The sequence below is a fragment of the Sarcophilus harrisii genome, chromosome 5 (assembly GCF_902635505.1).
Source record: "Sarcophilus harrisii chromosome 5, mSarHar1.11, whole genome shotgun sequence".
Taxonomy (NCBI): domain Eukaryota; kingdom Metazoa; phylum Chordata; class Mammalia; order Dasyuromorphia; family Dasyuridae; genus Sarcophilus; species Sarcophilus harrisii.
This window is the reverse complement of record NC_045430.1, coordinates 43337170-43357214: the sequence shown is the minus strand read 5'-3', so window position 1 is coordinate 43357214 and position 20045 is coordinate 43337170. Positions and strand designations below refer to the sequence as shown.

General features: G+C 35.0%; 1 protein-coding gene across 3 annotated transcripts in view; it reads left to right on the top strand.

Moving 5' to 3' along the window:
• Positions 1-20045, top strand: part of LRRIQ1 (leucine rich repeats and IQ motif containing 1) — a 315252-nt gene that overhangs the window by 253763 nt on the left and 41444 nt on the right. For 2 of the 3 annotated variants that reach the window (XM_031940561.1, XM_031940563.1), the window contains one exon: positions 15272-15412. The exons of the other annotated variant lie outside the window; for it this stretch is intronic. In XM_031940561.1, the coding sequence (XP_031796421.1) occupies positions 15272-15412 (141 nt within the window). The remainder of the gene's footprint in view (positions 1-15271; positions 15413-20045) is intronic. 3 annotated transcript variants of the gene reach the window in all.

The window sequence follows — 20045 nt, the reverse complement described above, 5'->3', positions numbered from 1 at the left end:
AAGTTGACATGATTGGAACATCATTTTAGTGGCTGATAGAGAATGGATTGGAGTAGGGAGAGAACTGAAGCAGGCAAACCCATCAGCATACTGTTGCATCATCAGTGTGAGAGGTGAGGGGAGTCTGTACTAGGGTAGGGTCAGTGTCAGAGAAGAGGAAGAAGTAAGAGATGTTTCAAGCCTTGGCAACAGTTTTAGGTATGGGGGAAATGAAAGACAGTGAGAAGACTAGGATGACTCCTAAATTTTGAATCCAAGAGCCAGAGAAAATATTATTGTTCTCCATACTAATATGAAAGGTAGGAAGCAGGAGTGCTTAGAAGGAAAGACAATGAGTTCTGTTTCACACATGTTAAGTTTAAGATCTACAGGATATCCAGGTTGATATATCTGAAAAGCAATTGGAGATTCAAAATTGGAGACAGCAGGAATATTGCGGCAGGAAAGGTAGACAGGTATTTAAGTATATGGGAGCTGATGAGAGTTCTTTAAGGTTTGCAGTGTTTTGCAGATGTTATCTCAACTGATTCTCAGAGCAATCTTGAGGTGTTATTATTGTCCCCATTTTACAGATTGAGGAAACTGAGATCAACAGAAGTTGAAGGATTTGTTCAGAAATATCTGAGTCTGGATTCGGAACTTTGTTCTTCCTGAATCCAAATCCATCATTCTCACCCACTGCAATGTGGACCTACATTGGGCAGCTGATAAAATCCACAGTCTAGGACTCATTTCTCATATAATCTATTTTGTATATAGTTTTTCTATATATTTAATATATTCTTATATGTGTATAAATTACCCCCAATAAATTACTTGAGAATAGAGATTATTTGATTTATGCCTTTATATCCACAGTATCTAATATCATGCCCAACACAAAAGTAGGTGCTTGCCGAGTGCTTGTTGATTAGGGCATGATGGCCTATAATCCTAACTACATGGAAGGCTAAGAGTGGAATAGAGTTTACACTCAGGAGTGCTGGAAGGCAGTGTGCTATGGCAGTTGGGTATCAGCTTTTTGAGAGCAGGGACTGTCTTTTGCTCCTTATTTAAATTTCCAGTGCTTAGTGCCTAGCACATAGTAGATACCTAATAAATATTTATTGAATTATTGACTAAGTCGACTTAAGGGTCATTTCCTCAGTAACACTGAGCATGCAAAGACTCTAGTTGTGGTTGCAGCTCTTCCTTCCTTGATTTTTTAGGTGTTGTTCAATGCATCACAGTTTAGAGGGCAGAGGAGCAGTTTCAGCTGAGGTGTTTTCCCACGGGGATGGGATGAGGAAGCTGGTCTTTGTCACTAGTCTTTGTCTTTGTCTGACAATAGTCAAAGACAAATAGTCATTGAAAGAACCCACCATTCACCTTCAGAAAGACATCCCACAAGGAAAATCCCAAGAAACATTGTAGCAAAACTCCAGAACTATAATCTCAAGGAAAAAAAATAGTCCAGGTTAAAAAAAAGAAAAAAAAAACATAATTGATTGTAATCTTTCAAGGAGCAGGATTACCCAGGATTTGGCAGCTTTTACAATAAATAGAGGGGCTGGAATATCATATCCTGGAATTACAACCAAAAATAAACTACCCATTGAGAGTGAGCATCATCTTGGGGAGATGGATCTTCAGTGAAGGAGACATTCAATCATTTCTATTGAAAAGAGAAGAACTAAACAGAAAATTTGATCTACAAACATAGGATCTAATTAAAAGAGGTAAGGAAGGAAACAACATCTTGTTGGTGCATTTATATTTAATATCAATTTACTAAGTGGTAGAACATCCAAATTCTTAGAGAAGAACTTAAACCAATTACAGGAAGAAATAGCAAAACTATACTAATGGGGAACCTCAATTTCCCCCTTTCAGAATTAGATCTAAACAGAGAATAAACAAGACATTAGGGCGGTTAATAGAATCTTAGAAAAGTTAAATATTTTAGAACTCTGGAGAAAAATTAAATAGGGATAGAAAGGAATGTGCCTTTTTCTCATTAGCACATGCCACTTACACAAAAATTGACCATGCTTTAGGGCATTAACACCTCACAGTCAAATGCAGAATAGTAAATGTATCTTTTTCAGATCATATTCAGTAGAGGTCCAGGGAAAGATAAAGTAAAAACAGTGGGTAATTAAGTAATCAAATTCTAAATAATGAGTGAATTGAACAACAAATCATAGAAAGAATCGATAATTTCATCCAAGAGAGTGACAATAATGAGACTACATATCAAAACCTGTGGGATGCAGCCAAAGCAGGTCTTAGGGGAAATTTTTATCTCTAAATAGTTACATGAATAAAATGGAGAAAGAGGAAATCAAGGGATTAGTTATACAATTTAAAAAGCTAGCAAAAGAAGAAATTAAAAGCCCTCAATTAAATACCAAATTAGAAATTCTGAAAATCAAAGGAGAGATTGATAAAAATTGAAAGTAAGAAAACTATTGAACTAATTAATAAAACTAAGGATTGGTTTTATGAAAAAACCAACAAAATAGGCCATTGGTTATTTGATTAGAAAAGTAAAAACCAAATTACCTGCATCAAAAATGAAAAGAGTAACCTTACCACCAATGAAAAAGATATTAAAGCAATAATTAGGAGCTGTTTTACCCAAATTTATGCAAAAAAATCTTACAATGTAATTAAAATGGATGAATATTTACAAAAATATAAATTGCCCAGATGAAAAGAAGAGAGAATAAATTATGTAAACAGCTGCATTTTAGAAAAGGAAATTGAACAAGCAATCAATGAACTCTCTAAAAAAAGTCTCCTGGGCCAGATGGATTTACAAGTGAATTCTACCAAACAATTAAAAAAAAAATCACAATACTATGTAAACTATTTGAAAAAATAAGCAAAGAAGAAGTCCTGATAAATTCTTTCTATGACACAAATATGGTGCTGATACTTAAACCATAAAGAGCTTAAACAAAGAAAGAAAATTATAGTCCAATCTCTGCAATGAATATGGATGCAAAAATTTTAAATAAAATATTAGCCAAGAGATTACAACTTATCAGCAGGATAAAAACACTATGACCCAGTGAGATTTATACCAGGAATGCAAGGGTGGTTCAATATAAGGAAAACTATAACCATAATTGACCATTAATAACAAAATTAACAGAAATCATATGATAATTTCAGTAGATATAGAAGAAACTTTTCATGAAATACAGAACCCATTCCTATTTTTAAAAACACTAGTGAACATAAGAACAAATGGAGTTAAACTTAAAATGATAAGCAGCATTTATCTAAAACTATTCAGTAAATATTATTTGTAATGGGGAGAAATTAGATGCTTTCCCAGTAAGATCAAGAATTGAAACAAGAATGCCTATGTTCACCACTAGTATTCAATATTGTGCTAGAACTGTTGGTTGTAGCAATAAGAAAGGAAAAATAAATTAAAGGAATTACAGTAGGCATTGAGGAGATAAAAACTATCACTTTGCAGATGTTATCTACTTGAAACAACCACTTTAACAAAGTTTAATTTTTTTAAAAATCAAAAACAATAAAGAAAGTGTGTGTGTGGTGGGGGGGGGGGGGGGGGAGAGTCTGTGCTAATTCTGCTCTTCTAAGCTTCATGAGATTCAAACATGGCTCCAGGTTGTGTCATTCTCTGCTCACATCCATGGAAAATCTTTGGTGGTCTTATATACACATCAGGCCAGAATTTGTCTCTCAAGATCAGTGAGATCAGGAAGACTTCAAGGTGAAAATGCTGTCATTCTATCCATTTTCCAGACTTCCAGTATAACTGCTGGCCTCCTAGAGGAGAGACATTAATTTAAGTCTGGACTATGGTTTCATCCATAGATAAAGCTCCCTAATAAATAAATTCTTGCCAACAATTCAGATTTACAACTGCTCTGCCACTAGTAATCTTTGTTGGCTGAAGACCTAAGCAAGATTAAGTGACTTTTCCAGAGTTACAGATATAGTATGTGTCCGAAGCAAAATTTAAACCCAATGTTTCTTGTCTCTAAAAGGCAGACAGGTCCTCCATTCATCACACTACCCTCTATTTTTTCATTATATTGATGAATGGTTCATGATCAATCTATAGGTAATTCTCTAGTCACGTTCCTGTGAGACTTTGTACATTTTAAAGAACTTAAATGAAGACATAAATAGTAAATATTTCCACATGATAAAAAATTGGGATAGTTAGCTAATATGTAAGTTAATAGAAAAGGGATTCATAACTTCCTCAATGGGCTACAATAAAAGCAAATTTAATCAAATAGGGGAAATGTAAAGCCCTATACTTTGAATGGAGGAGGCTTGGCTAGAAAAAGGAGTCAGTATGAAAAAATTGGGGGTGGGGACACTTACTGAAATGCAAAGTCAGGGAATAAAAGCACCATGGCATATTATTCCTGTGCTCTTAGTATGTTAATATTAGTTTAATAAGGAGCCTAATGGGAAGATGATCAAGGGACCAAATCTTTGCAATCATGATGTGGCCATCATATGGTCAGAAGCAGTCAAGAAGTTCCTATTGCCCAAAAGCTTAAGCAACAAACTATCATGTTTTTGGAGTCCCCAGAAGTTTCTGGATAATATCTAGGGCACATGTTCCTTGAGGTAGCCCCTAATTTGACCATATCAAAATTGTTCCCCTTGAAGAATGTTGAGAAAAAAAGAGGTGGCATCTTACCACATTCCACACTGAGCTTATTATATGAAGATTACTGTATTCAGTTCTAGGAATCACATTTTGAGTCGTACTTTATAAGCTATAGGGGGCTAGAAGACAGTGAACAAAGCGATAAGGTAACTTGAAACTATATCAATTGTATTGAACAGTTTAACAGAAAGAAAAGTAAAAACTTAGCACAGGAATTATTTCTCTTTTCAAGTATTTGGTTGATGGCTAGATGGGGGAAAAGCTGGATTTATTCTCCTTGGTTCCAGAGTTCAAAACCTGTAAACCAGAACAAATGGGAAAAAGTTAAAAGGAGGCAAATTTTGGTTCAACACAAGTACTGACAACTGGGAAACATAAAAAACCCTCCACCTTCTCTCAATTAGAAGTATTTTTATGTATCACATTAGGAGGAGAGGAATTGCTCCCTTCCTTTCTTTTTTAGACTAGAAACTATCTGCCTACTTCAGTTACACTCAATCACTAAGATTACTTACTTTATAATCTTTTGGCATATTTCCAATCGCAATGACTTCAAATATTGCATCATTCAGTTAATTTAAAATAATCATATTCCTTCAAATAAAACAGGATTTCAACAGAAAATAAACTGATTTCATCAAAAGAATATCAGACTGGGTGTACTGACTGACTCAAGGACACATCTTAGGAGCTACTTTTTTTGTACTTACTTTCTGATGTTAGCATGCATTCTTTGTTTTGTTGCTTTTCCCTAAAAAGGGAAATGGGGGAAAGGAGGGAATTGGTAATTCTCTGATTAGTTGAATCCTAATAAATCAGTGTGTTGTAGGTTATGTATGTACTTGGTGAGGACTCTAGAGTGTTTGACATTTGAGGCACCACCCTACCTTTGTAGCACATAATCATTCATCATTTTTGGTTATTTGATTAGAAAAAGGAAAGTAAAAATTAAATTACCTGCATCAAAAATGAAAAGAGTAAACTTACCACCAATGAAAAATTTAATCTGTAGGAAAGCAAAGTAACCTTTCATTAATTATGCAAAGAAGGGGTACAATATCGCAGTTTCCCAGCAGGTGGCGATACACTCAAACGCCGAGTCAAATAGTTCTGCTTTCCTCTGGAGCCTGAACAGAACAGCCTCCTACATAGCTGCTTTATCCCCAAGAGCCCACGGAGTACTCTCAACGCCTAAAAACTAATTACCCTTTCAGCACTGCAGAGACAGGGAAGGATGGAAGCCTGCAGCATCTCAAGGTGGCGATGACTTGGGAAGCTTAGACTAGGAAATAATGAGCACAAAAGCATTAAAAATATATTTACATAAAAACACACATGTGTACATTTATCTTGTCTTTTTATCTATCTGTCTACCTATCTATCTATCTACACATTTATCCATCCATTCATCTATCTATCCCTCCATCTATTTATCTATCCACACATCTATCCATCCATTCATCTATCTATCCATCTATCTGTCCATCAATTTATCAATTCATCTATTTACCTTTCTTTCCATCCACATATCCAAACACCTACCCATCCATCCATCCATCCATCCATCTATTTATCTATGTATCTCTCCACCTATCTATGCATCCATTCATCTATCTATGCATCCATTTCTCTATCTTTCTTTCCATCTATCTATCATCCATTTATTTATCTATTCATACACTTATCTTTCTTTCCATCCAACTATCTATCTGCCCACCTACCTATCCATCCACCTATCTGCATAGTTGTACCATCCTGTTTCCCCAATGTGGACTTTTGTTTCTCAGTCAGTACCACCCTACCTCATCCCCCTCTCTTTACCCCATGCTTATTCTCATAGAATACACTGACTCAATTCACTGTGTTCTAATGGTTTATATGACATAGCAAAAATGGATGAAAAATGGATACACACTCTTTACTCCAGCCAAACTGACTCTCATGAGGTTCACTGTGTTCTGATGGTTTATGTGACATAGCAAAAATGCATGAAAAATGGACACACACTCTTTACTTCAGCCAAACTGACTCCCCAAGCTGCCCTCTACTAGACTATCCTCTCCCAAGTACCTTCAATAGACTCTAAGGCAGTCTTGCCAGCAGATCCTGGAGAAGGCTTAATGGCCGGGTGCCTGAGGTCACAACTCTGGGCCTTTAAGTTTGATTAGGAATACAGGGGCATCGCAGGGGAAATTGATCAGACTCCTGCTCCCGGCTCAGCAATCCTTTTACTTCAGACTGACTGAACACCAACAATGAGACAACTGTCAGTCTCCAGGCCTCTGGACCACCTCGCGATCCTGTTTTCTGCTTCTGTTCATTTCTACAGCACTGGTCCTTATCGCCACAGGGCGATGGATGTGGCCGGGTCAAGAATAGTCTGGTCTCAGATTTCTTGCTTCAGGTTCCAGTCACAACAGATAGAAACAGATGCAGGTCAGGCTGCCAGCAGCACAGAGATTTTATCTAACAAAATCTTTTTTGGCTTCTGTGCCCACATTGTGAACAGAGAGCCTTGGTTTCACTTCTGAGGTTCAGAGTTCTGAGGTTCTGGGGTGCAGGGGGTACCCTGCACAGTTAATAGCTGATCAGAAGTCTCTCTTAAGGACAGATGAAGCAGAGTACTTTAGAAATCTTTCTATTTACACATAGGTCTCCCCACTTTCTTTTTTAAAAATGTTTTTAATTGATTTTATATCATCATAGTTATTCCTGATATTCTTCTCCTTTCCCTCCCAGAGAGCCATCTCATATAACAAATAATATTTTTTTTAAGATGAAAGGAAGAAGGAAAGAAAGAAGAGGGGAAAAAACCAGCATTACTAATCAATACATTGAAAAAACCCTGAAATATGTGTAATATGTAATATCTTTAGACTTCCCACCTCCCCCTAAGGGGGAGTTCCCCTAAGGGACTCTTCATCTGAGTCAAAATTGATTTTTAATTTTGTAACATTTACTTTTGGATTTTGAGTGTGGTTGTTCGTTCCATTTATATTTATATTGTTGTATAGGTTGTTTCATGTTTTTACTTGATTCATTCTGAATCAATTGATGTATATCTTTCCATGTTTCTCTGTATTTATATCACACATATATTCTTACATCATGGCAATATTCTATTATATTTATGTACTACAATTTGTTTAGCTATTCTTCAAACAATAAGCATCTCCTTTGATTCCAATTCTCTATCACAAAAAGTGCAGTTACAAATGTATAGTATATATGAGGGCTTTCTTTTTGTTTTTATCAATAGCTTTCTTGACATGTAATGTAATAATAGTATCTAGTTCAAAAGTCACTTTATTTGTGTAATTACAAATTGCTTTCTAGAATAGTTGTACCATTTCATGGCTCTACCAGTGATGTGTTACTGTACCTATTATTCCACAACCTAACATTAACTCTTTTTTCTTTTTAATCGTCTTTGCCAATTTTCAAGATATGAACAACCTCAGGGTCGTTTTGATTTGCATTTTTCTAATTATTCATGTGCTTGTGAATACTTTGTAATTCTACTTTGGAGTACTGTTTGTCCTTGTCATTTGATCATCTATCGGGGAATAGTTATTAGTCTTATATGAATTTATTAATTGTTTATATATCTTTGATTTCCAAATCCAAATAAGAGAAATTTGATACAGAGATTTTTCCCCATACTTATTGTAGGTGCAGTCATATTGTCTGTGCAGAAGCTTTTTCATTTCATATAATAAAAGTTATCAATTTTATCTTTTTAATTGCCTTTTTCTCTCAGTTGATTAGGAATACATTTCCTAGCCATAGGTAAGAAATGTATTACTTATTTTTCTGATAATTTTTAATAGTATGATCTTTAATAATAAGATTGCTTATACATTTAGGTTATATCATAGAATTATGGTATTAAGACAAAGGTGTCAAACTCAAGACTAGCAAAACTTTCTATTGTAGCTTAAACCAGATTAAAATATAACTGGGAGATGTTAAAAAAATTTTAAAATACAAGACAACATAGGTAGTGTTGCTTTGTTGGGGTTTTTTAATCAATATACCATAGAAAGATTAATTTCTATTTGAATTTTTAAAATATTAGTCTAAGTCTAATTTCAGCTAGAGTGCTTTCTAGTTATCCAAGCAGTTTTTATCAAAGGAGTATTTTTCTATATAATTTGTTTTCCTTTTTATCCAACATTGCATTAATTAGGTTCCATTGTCCCTGCTTCTCTTTTATTTAATCACTCTACTTTTTAAATAATGCCACTGCTGCTTTAAACTATAGTGTTAGATTTAGATATTCTGTCTCCCATCTCTATTTTTTCTTTTCTTTTTTTTCCAAATAATGTTTGTTAGTATTTTACCAAGTTCTGTAAAGCATCACTTTCATAATTTGATTCATTTAATATTAAAAATATAAGTTAACTTTGATAGCATTGCCATTTTTATTATGTTGGCACAGCCTAGCCATGAGCACCGAATAATTTCTTCATTTGTTTAATTTGTTTATTTCTTTAAGGAACATTTGGTAACTGAATCAGCACTAGTCTTTTGTGTGCTTTACTAAATCAGTCCTCAGATATTTTATGCATTGTAGTATAGGTATTTGGAATGAGACTTGACTTTCTATTTTGTTTCTTGGATTTTATTACTATATAGAAATACAGTTGGCTTAAAATTTGCTAAAACTATTAATGATCTTGGCCAGTATCTATGCTGAATTCCTTAGCATTTTCCAAGTATTCCATCATATCATCAGAAAATAGGCATGACTTTACTTATCTTTATATTTTTAATTTCTTTCTCTTTTCTGTTTCTAGCATTTCCAGAATATATTCCATACTAGTGGAGTCTCCCCACTTTCCATTGTTTCATCAAGATGTTTTCCCTGAGAGATTTCTGATGTCCTATTGAATTCCTACAGAAATGAAACAGTGCTGCAGACTCACTACATCAGGTTTTACAGAGATATTACACCCAGCTTGTCCCTCTTTAAGGGTTAAGTGGGCCAGTAAACACATCTGTGGTTGTTAGTCCATGTTTACACAAAGGTAAAAAAATAAAATAAAAAAGTTTTCCACACAGGTGTGTGGAACCTGAAGTGATCCTAATAGGAGCTGGTGGCCCAAGGGATGCTGAGCATCTGAACATAGCCACCTGAGATTCTCCAGGTGTTGTACTGATTGACTTCTTTCACTATTGACCCCAATAATCTTAGGATGGAGGGAATCCTTTGGAAATCCTTTTGAGGGGACTGGGCAAAGATGTTCCTACCTAAGGAAAATTTGTGAGGAAGGGCAAGAGAAATTCCTCCCTCTCATGTTTAGGCAGCTACATTTTCAATATGTTTCTGGTCTAAGAGGGATAAATTCATTTAGGTAGAGACAAATTTAGGTTAGAGAATTTCTTTCTAGAACTTTAACTTATCCATGTACAAAGTTGAATTCATAAAAAATCCTTATTATGGTGATTGGATAACAGGATTCAATAACTATATAATAATGATATTGTATAATGCTATCTAATGCTGAAAATTTTGTGAGGAAATAATCATTCCTCTTCTTAAGTGTCATCTTGCTACTAATGTCCTCAATCCTGTTCTCTCTTATATTCTCTTCCAAAACACATTTTTCTTTCTCTGATCTTCATTCTTTTTTTTTTTTTTTTTAAACATTTCATTCATTTGTGTTCATCCAATACACATCATGGGTTTTCTTGGAAAAACAAACAACCCTTATCTTTTTCCCTTTATCGACTACTTTTTCTCATTTTCTTTTTACTTTTTTGTTTCTCTAACTTAGTACTCTTATAATCACTGAAGAGATTTCAAAGTTCATTTAGTATAACTTCCACTTGAAACTTGAATTCTTTCTTTTTTAGGTCTAGGGCCTATTCCCTTAATAGGTTGTCCAAAAAAAAAACTATTTAAATATGTTACTCTTACTACATCCAGTAGTAAGTATTGTTCAAAAACATCTTCCTCCAATCCTATGAAATCCTAATTCCTCTAATCTCAGGTACTGTGTCAAGATGACTGTATTATCAGGGGAAATTATTTATGTTAAATTCAGGGACCATTTATGTAATTATTATTATATGAAGTGAAATAGATTATGGAAATACAAACTTGGAAAATGCATAGCCCCTATACTCTGATAGTTTACAATACATGGGGGTGGGGGAATTAAATGTGTACACAGAGAAGTATACTAACTACATCAGAAGGACAAAGGCAATTTCTGGACAAAATGTTCCAAGAAAACTAGAGGAATCATTTTACCTATGGAGAGCAGGAAAGATTTATTGGAGGAAATAGCATCTGAGATTTGCCTTGAAAAAAATACTTCAATAAATGGAGATGAAGGGAGAGGGCATTCTAGGCGTGGAAAATAGATTATAAAAACATTGAGTCACAAAAGATAAGGAATTAACTGTTAGTGCATTTGGTGAGAACATTGAATGAATGAAGTGGAGTCATTAGATATAAGGCTAAAAAAGATATGTTAGGACCAGTTTGTAGAGAATTTTTATTGCTAAGGTGACTATATTTTTCCTATAGGAAATATGGTATTTAATATAGAAGCGACATGATCCTATCTCTTCATTAGGATTTTTTTTCTTTTTTAGTTAACTGTATAAAACATGATTATAATAAAAAAAGAGGAAAGACTGGAAACAAGGGGAAAATATTTTTAAATAGTTCAGGGAAACTCACTGAGAATTTCGATTTTAGTGGTGGCTTGTGAAAAGAAAGGGGAGGATGGATATTAGAAATTTTGTGTGGATCTAACTATATAAGGTAACCCATAGCCCTAAAAGCTAGCAATAAGCCATAGTTACATATAAAAGCAAGAATTTGGAATTGTAAGATTTATTTTTCCCCCTCCCCTTCAGTTGTTTGAGAGAGTAAAAACGACCTTACCTTTGAGGAAACTAAGGAACCTCAGAATCCAACAGATTATATATATCCGTGATGGGGAAAATATTATGCTTATTTTACTCATTACATACTTGCATTAACTAATAAAAAGTAAACTTAGTAGTCAGGGTTCATGTATAGATTTTGAGTGAATTCAAACTCAGAATACCTTGAACCCAGAGTAGCTCTTCTGGAGTTCCCACGTATATTACACTATGATGCTACATTAAAATTTGGAACCTGATTGAATTTTATTCAACAATAGAAATGAAGAAGGCAAAGTCAAATTGATGCCTGAGGTTTTGAACATAGATTGCTAGGACAATCTTATTATCAACAAAAATAGGGAAGTTAAAGAAAAAATGAAGCATTGCAGAAATGTGAGATCAGTTTGAGAGGCCCAAGACCCTCTAACAGAATTTCTGTATTTTGTACCTGTTCTCAGTTCACCCTGAGAATCATCATCTTTTGAGCTAATATCTAGCTTTTGACAGTCTTTGCACAGCAAGCAAATAGATTTTTCTAGCACATATTCACTATACATCACTATTCTCAAGTAGTCCTTCACAAAAATCCCATCAGTTCTCAGGTAGAAAAGAGGAGTTTTCAATGTATTTGTTCTTTTTAGGACCCTGATAATTCTCTGGGACTATTATATGAGTAGATAGAAGTTGAATCTTTGCACAGTTTACTATTGAGTGAACTTCTGTCAATCTGCTGCCTCTTACATCCCCTGAACTTCATTATCCCATGGATAGAGATTTTGTCAATGAACTCGGATATTTTACTGTTACTTGTTTCCATAAAAATTTTTTTGAGCTGTGAACATGGCAACATGTAGAGCTAGTAGCTTTTAACTGAAATCCATTTTAGCTATGAAACATTCCATCTTCTCAATTTTTCAACCCCAAACACATCACATAGTTTTTGATTTTCTCAATATATTGATCAGTTGTGCTGGTTTTCTTTTCTTTTTCTTTTGTCTTTAAAATTTTCTATTTAAAACATTATTGCATATATTTAACTTTTATCAATTGATAAAAAATGTTGAAAAGTATATTTACATGTATTTGGAAAAAATAAAATAAATTTCCAAAAAATGCTCTTTGCCATATAGAATTGCACTCTGGATAATTTCACTAGGGATAATTATGTTCATGTTAAAAACAAAAGATATCAATAAAGACTTGTTTTAAGGAAGAAAAATCATACTTTCAAAATCCCATTTTTTTCTTCAGTGAAATTGTTTTATATCTTTAGAAATTTATTCCTGAGCACCATCTACCCATCCTGGTCTGGTCTCCTTTCCCTGAAGCATTTCATTCCATGGGATACCATCTATCTTGTTTCTGAGCCCTTTGAAATATGCCTTCCTAAATGTAAAGGGTTTCTCCTTTTCTATCACAATTGTTGTAATTTCTCCCCAGAATTTTTTTTTAAATATTTTAGTCCCTGCTGAGTTTATGCCCTAATTGGGGAAAACAATCATATAAGAAAATTCAGCTTCATGGTTAATGCAAAAACTCCAAAGTCTTGTGTGGAGCAGTGGATTAGTTGGCAAAGCCTAAAGTTTAAGTTACATGGGCATTTAAGATGGCAATGCCAAAGGACCATAGGGTACAGAGGGCAGATGAAAAAGCCTAAACATTCCTAGGAGGCAGTGATAGGGCAAATGGTGGTTTTGCATTTCATCAGAAGGAATGAAGTTGTTGATTCCTATATCATTTCCAATCCAGCAACCCAGCAGTTTCTTCGAGTAAAGGAGATAAATCCAGAACTTAATTTCCCCTTGTTGATTCCTCTACTTTTTGAAGGTTGAAATTTGTAGTAAAGTCAATCAAGAAGTTATGATGTAAACTGATTTTGGCATTGAGAGAGCTCCATCCAGGGTTTGGATAATTAAACTCCCCCATCATTCCCACATCATCATGCCTCTGTGCCAGATTTATGATTTGTTTCCCCAAATCATAGCTTTCTTTTTTCTGTCCAGGTGCTCTTTAGTATATTATAATAACATAATCACTTCTGTTTCTCCCTATTTTGACCTTCATCCAAAATACTCTCTGCCATGCTTTCCCTGCTAATTACTGATTGTACTCAAATGGAAATGCTTTCTTAGTGTTCAGTGTAACTCCATAACCACCCACATCCATCTACCCTCTTTATTTTGAATAAGATATATCATTTAGTACCATAGCTTATTCATTGGTTCTATACTACCAAGTTCCAATGATGTCCGTGAAATAAAATTTAACTCTTGTGAGAAGAATATTAGTTTCTTGCCTAAACTTTGGATATTTGTAAGTTTCTGGATCTTACCACCACCTCTTTTCCTGGATTTTTCCTCCTATGAATTTCTGAGGACCTCTGTGTTCTTTTCCTTCCTTTTTTTTAATAGCTTCTATCTAAGGAGAGCTTTATATATACAGTCTTCCTTTCCCCCCATTCTTTTTATTTTAAAGCTCTTTTGATTAGATTTATAGAACACCTCCCAAATACATTATTTCCAGTCTTTTTTTTTTTTTTTTTTTTTGGAATACTCTTATCTCTGGTCAGGAATCTGCTATTTCTGCATTGCAATCCATGGTACAGAATTTAATGAGTAAATTTAAAAAAGTATTTATTAAACTGGAAATACAAATATTTTAGTCCCTGCTGAGTTTATGCCCTAATTGGGGAAAACAATCATATAAGAAAATTCAGCTTCAGGGTTAATGCAAAAACTCCCAAGTCTTGTGTGGAGCAGTGGATTAGTTGGCAAAGCCTAAAGTTTAAGTTACATGGGCATTTAAGATGGCAATGCCAAAGGACCATAGGGTATAGAGGGCAAATGAAAAAGCCTAAACATTCCTAGGAGGCAGTGATAGGGCAAATGGTGGTTTTGCATTTCATCAGAAGGAATGAAGTTGTTGATTCCTATATCATCCAAGGCTTGTGAGCAGTCAAGCAGCTTGGTCTAAAAGAAAAGGCAAGGTAAGAGAGCACTCCTGGTGAAGTCAGTTCTCCCTGCTCCTTGCATATCCAGCTTGGGTTCTGAGATGACCCAAGGCTAGGAAAGCAAAATGAAAGGAAAAATGCAGGAGGTTCAAACTCCCCCCATTCGTGGAGCCTCTTGTTATCTTTATGTCAGCATCAAAATCTAGAGTCAGACTTCATTTTCTTAGCCAACTGTTCACTTCCCAAATTAATTTTTCGGTTCTGCATATCTTTCCTTTAATGGGCAATATTGAGGAAATTGCGATTCCCTCCTCCATCCACAACCCCATGGGCTTCCATTTCTTTTCTGAAATTTTATAATTATTTAGAAACCTTCCTCTACTCTACCTAGACTTGTGGCCAAAAAAAAAAAAAAAAAATTGTTTGTTTGTTTTGTTTTCTTGGATACATGCCTTAAGGATGACAATATTTCCCTAATTGTTGTTCTCATATTGAGAAAAAGCTGTCTCAGTCTCTCCGAATTAGGAATCACCAACTCCTCTTGTTCTTTAATTCTTTACCTGAATCTTACTGGCTAATCTCTTCCCTGTTGGTTTCTGTGGTCCTACTCTGATTCCTTGGAGTTTTTTCCTCCTCAGAGTGTCCACTTCAGAAAGTTTCAAAATTGTTTTTAAGATCTATTTCTTTCTCTCTCTCCTCTGGGTAACATTTTTCCACTCTCTACTATCCTGATAAAAGTTAAGTCTCTTTTCTTCCTCATTTCCCTTTTCCCCATTTTCCTTTAGGAAAACTTGCTTCTTCCCAACAACCTGAAGTGTAAAGAAGCATTTTTCAAGTCCCTTCATTTCCTCAAAGAAGAAGATCGGACTACATTTGAAGCACAGAAAATTCTCAATGCGCAGAAATGTAAACATTTTGCATATAATGTAAGTTACTGCAAATTTTCTCCTATTCTTCATAATAGTTGGAATATTCAATCTTGCTTTATTTAACTAATTATGGGTGTTTCTACCTTAATCTTTGGCATCTGGTCAAAAGTTTTTTTACAACCAATTATCTCTTAATAACCTGACAACTTCATTCAACTTTCTTTCTCAGTTTTCAGCAATACCAGCATACTCAACTCTCCTTTGGGCTTGTATTATTTTTTTTTTCTACTTAAATATTTTGAACTCTGCCCTACTTTATTAATTTTCTTAACCCTCTAAATTGTTCTACTGAATCTTTTCTTACTTTGCTTTCTCATGCCAATTGTGTCCTCCTTTTCTTTCTTGAATTTTTTATCTCCTCAGGTTCTACTTAAATATTCATCACCCATTTTTATAATTTTCTGTTTATTTCATTGACTTTGGTCCTGCTCCCTCTTTCAAATTGGTAGTAGAATACGGAGGTTGTTTCCCTTAAATGTGTCTCAATTTCTTCCAAATTTTGCCAAATTTATCCTCATCAGATTCAATCGCTTACTTTTTTCACTAATCTAGGCTCCTGCAAGCCAATTACATGATTTCTTACCCTTTTGTCAGCTATATCCTTCTCATTTGCTCTTTTCCCTAAAACTTTTTTCACCCAGAAGCCAGATGTAGTAATCCTTTTTTCACTTAGGCTATATAATTCTATCCCTCTTTGTATGTTACAACTAAATTTTGAAGAACATTAGTGTACAGCAGAGCACTGGGATGTATTGTCCAGTTCAGCAGTTCACATTCACAACATTTACTTTAGACCCTTTTTTATAAGTTACTACAAGTCCAGATCAGACTGAGCCCTAAGCAGTTGATGATACTGAGACCAGGCTTGCAATTTTCAAAGCTCTCAATGATCTTCATTCAAGTACCCATATGTCTTTTCCTGTGGTAGTTTTTTTTTTTTTTTTTTTTTTTAATTTGAGCCTTTTTACACACCAACTCTGCATTTCTTTTTCTCACACACATCCCTAGTGTGTCCATTTAGGACACAGTTGTAATAGAATAGACCAAACTCTCTGCATTCTGGCCCTGCTTTCCCGCTTTGGGTCTCTTGGATCTCTTTCTTCAAACCCTCTTCCTTCCTAGAAATAGTGACTCTGCCTATTGCACTTCCAAAAGACCACCTGAGTTCCTAGCATAGATCTGGCAGTCCTGTATACTCTCTCCTCCCGTTGTCCAGTGACTCATGCCTGGGGAAATGTTTGGTATTCCCAGGAGGTTCTCCAACTTATGCCAAGGACTATTTTTTTCACTCATGTGGCTTCAATGGCAGAAGTAGTAAGAGGGCACTTTAACACAGTATTTGGCACATAGTAAATGCTCAATAAATACTTATTAACTTGATGTGTGATATACTATCCTAAGAACTTATACTAGTCTCCCTGGTCCAAGTACTCTCTTCTGATAGTGGTCCTCAGAGATAGTTTCACTCATCTTAACATGAAATCAAGGAACTCCTCTCCCTTTTATTGGGAGATAATTAGGAATATTCCCTAAGTGTCATCATACTTTCTAAAATCATCAGATAATTTAGTCTTTGAGTTCTATACTTTCAGTATACATACCATGTCTTAGACTAGTTCCCTCAGGCTTTCCAACAACTACTAACATTTCTCTGCTTCAGGCCCATCCTATCATATCTTATTTTATTAAATCAGCATGATGTTCCAGACAAGATCAAGAAGGCTTCTTATTTGTTGGTCCCAGAAACACAATTTTCCAAGTTAAGCACTGTGCTGTGAGGGATCAAGACTAAGTAGCATGCTTTAGGGAATATGAACATCCATCAGAATCTAGCCCCTGAACTTTGAGACTTCCTGAAAAGAAGGAATTTAATATACTGAGGAAGAAAAAACTCCTTGTCCTCCAATGAATGATAAAGAAGAGCCATAAAAGCTCTCAGGTGAGAAATCATCCAATGAGAGTCATGAGAAGAAGAAAAGAGGAATAAGAATTGGTGATTCCCTCTTCAGGGACTTGAACAGCAAATTCTCGACTTGATAGCAACAATAGAACAGTGTGTTGTCTTCTTAGGGCGTATATTCAAGACAAAAAAACTTCTTTGGTGATTTTCAAAATGGATGATTACCCCCTTCTGATGATTCATGTAGGCACACATGGCAAGTCACTGAGAAAGCTAAAAAAAGATATTACAATATCCTCATGTGTAAAATGAGGTGAGATTTGATTAGGTATCTAGGTAGCAGAGTGGATGAAAGACTTGACTTGTTCTCTAAAGATATGATTTCACTGCTGTGTAATAGTGTGACCTTAGGCAAATTACTTAGCTTGTCTGCCTCATTTTCCTTAAATGTAAAAAGTGATGATTAAAAATATGACCTATCTTCAGGAGTTGTTTTGTAGTTCAACCTGACACATAGCAGATACTATATAAATTTTATTAGTTATTATTTATTATTGAGACCTCTTAATTGGGGTCCTTGGATGTAGGTGGGCAAAAATATGTATTTAGTTCAATATAAATGGTTTCTTTTTGTAATTCTTTTCTACCTTATAGATTAAAGCCTTGATTCCAAGAAGGGGTCCCATAGGTTTTATCAACCTGCCAAAACTGGAGACAGGGACTCTAGGACACACACACACACACACACACACACACACAAAAGAACTCTAGTTTTATACTATCTTAGAGAATGTTTTAATTCTCTTTGATCTTTAATTAATGAGCCAGTCCTTTAATTAGGAGTCATCTATATATCTAAGTTCATTTCCAGTCATCAGTATTCATGCTAAAAACTTAGCATTCATTTAGCATGAATACTAAAAACTTAGCATGAATACTGCTCATATCAATTGCCATATTAAAAATGGACACATTTTGAAAGATAAGCCTTAACCTTGTATAAAAATTATGTTAAAGAAACTACTATGATTTGTAGGGGAAAAACAACGCAAAATTAACTGATCAACTACAGCCTACAAAATGATAATAATTTTTAAAACCTGTGTTTTCTCCAATGGATCCCTGAAACACTAAATCACATAAGGAGTACCCAATTGATAATCTAATCTCTTCAGTGGAGGCCCTCCAAATATATCTTGGATGAAGTATGTACTATGTAATTCTTTTCCATGGCCTATACTTTCCCCCAACTCACAATGGCAGATTTGGTCCCCCATGGAGTAGATACTACATCAAGGCTTAATAGATAAAATTATTGTTCACTAATCCTCCCCATTTACTAATCCTCTCCCCTCACTTACCAGAAAGCTGTCCAGGAGAAACAATTAGAAAATGCATTTACTAAGATCTTTAGTAGGAACAATAGCCAAAAAACCCTATTCCCATAAACCTGAAGCATACTGGCCCACAAATGAAGTGTCACTGGGATAAGTGGGTCCAAATTTAAGGGTATGCTGGTAACAAAGCATACTTGGAGAGAATACCTTTAGCCGAAGCACATTACATCTGTGATACTCTAGGGTTCTGATAACTTTTCTCATCTTGTGATATTTTTGTACTGTTCTTCTAGGCCCATCATCTCTACTGGGCAGAACATGAAACTGGGCTCCAAGGGCCTGCTTTCCTCCATAATTCAATGTTTGACCTCCAAGACTAGTTTATCCGGAATCTATAATTGGTTCATTTTTAGTGTTTCCAGAGGTTACACACCTTGAAATAGCTTTCTCCTCCCAACTCTTTCAGTCTGAATATCCCCAGAGAATATCCAGGGTTATATTAGTTTTATTTGTTTGTTTGTTTATTTTTGTTAGGCCCCTAGGATTTGTCGTCTATTATGGGGTAGCCAATAGCTGCCTGTTTCCTAATCCCATCAAACAGAATCTCTTTATATACTTCATAAAGGAATGAAAAGATTAGATAAGTCTTTGGACTTCATACAGTTCCTCTGTACAGGGTTCTTTAGGTGATTGTAACTATTGATCTGGAGGGAAAGTCTACTTGGACCTCCCTTCCTCTCTTCCCCCTCACCCCTGCCAAAAAAAAAAAAAAAAAAAAAAAAAAAAAAGACTCAACTTTCATTTTGCCTTTCCTAGCCCAGTATCTTACTCTTTGCTCCATCAATTAATTAATCAATGCAAAAAAAAATTTTTTTTATTCAGCTCCTTCTATTGCCAGCCTGATACAAATACAAAAGTGTGACATGTCACTACCCTAATGAAACTTATATCCCTGTAGCATGATACAGTATATCCACCAATAAGTACATATAGGCTATATTCAAAATAACTACATATGATAGAGGTGAGTCAGTAACAGAATTATCAGAAAAGATCTCTTAAAGGAACCAGAACTTGAGAGGGGACCCCTTGTAAGAAATAAGCTTCTTCCTAAGAACTCCACTGACTCGCTGATGAATCCAGGAAAGATCTTATTTTATATTCTTGCAAAAAAAAGGTGTTTAAACTAGTAGGCACACCTTTAAAGTGTGAAAGCACACAGCCTTTTATTCTCTGTCCTGAAAATCAAGTCCCTCCCCTATTTCCTCCAATGGTTTGGCACTATTGAGGTTACATTCTATCTGAAATGCTTAAATCCCCCAAGTGAGTATAAGTCCCTACCCCTTCTTACATCTCCTCTTGGCATTTACCTTAATTGGTCATAGTTCCCCAT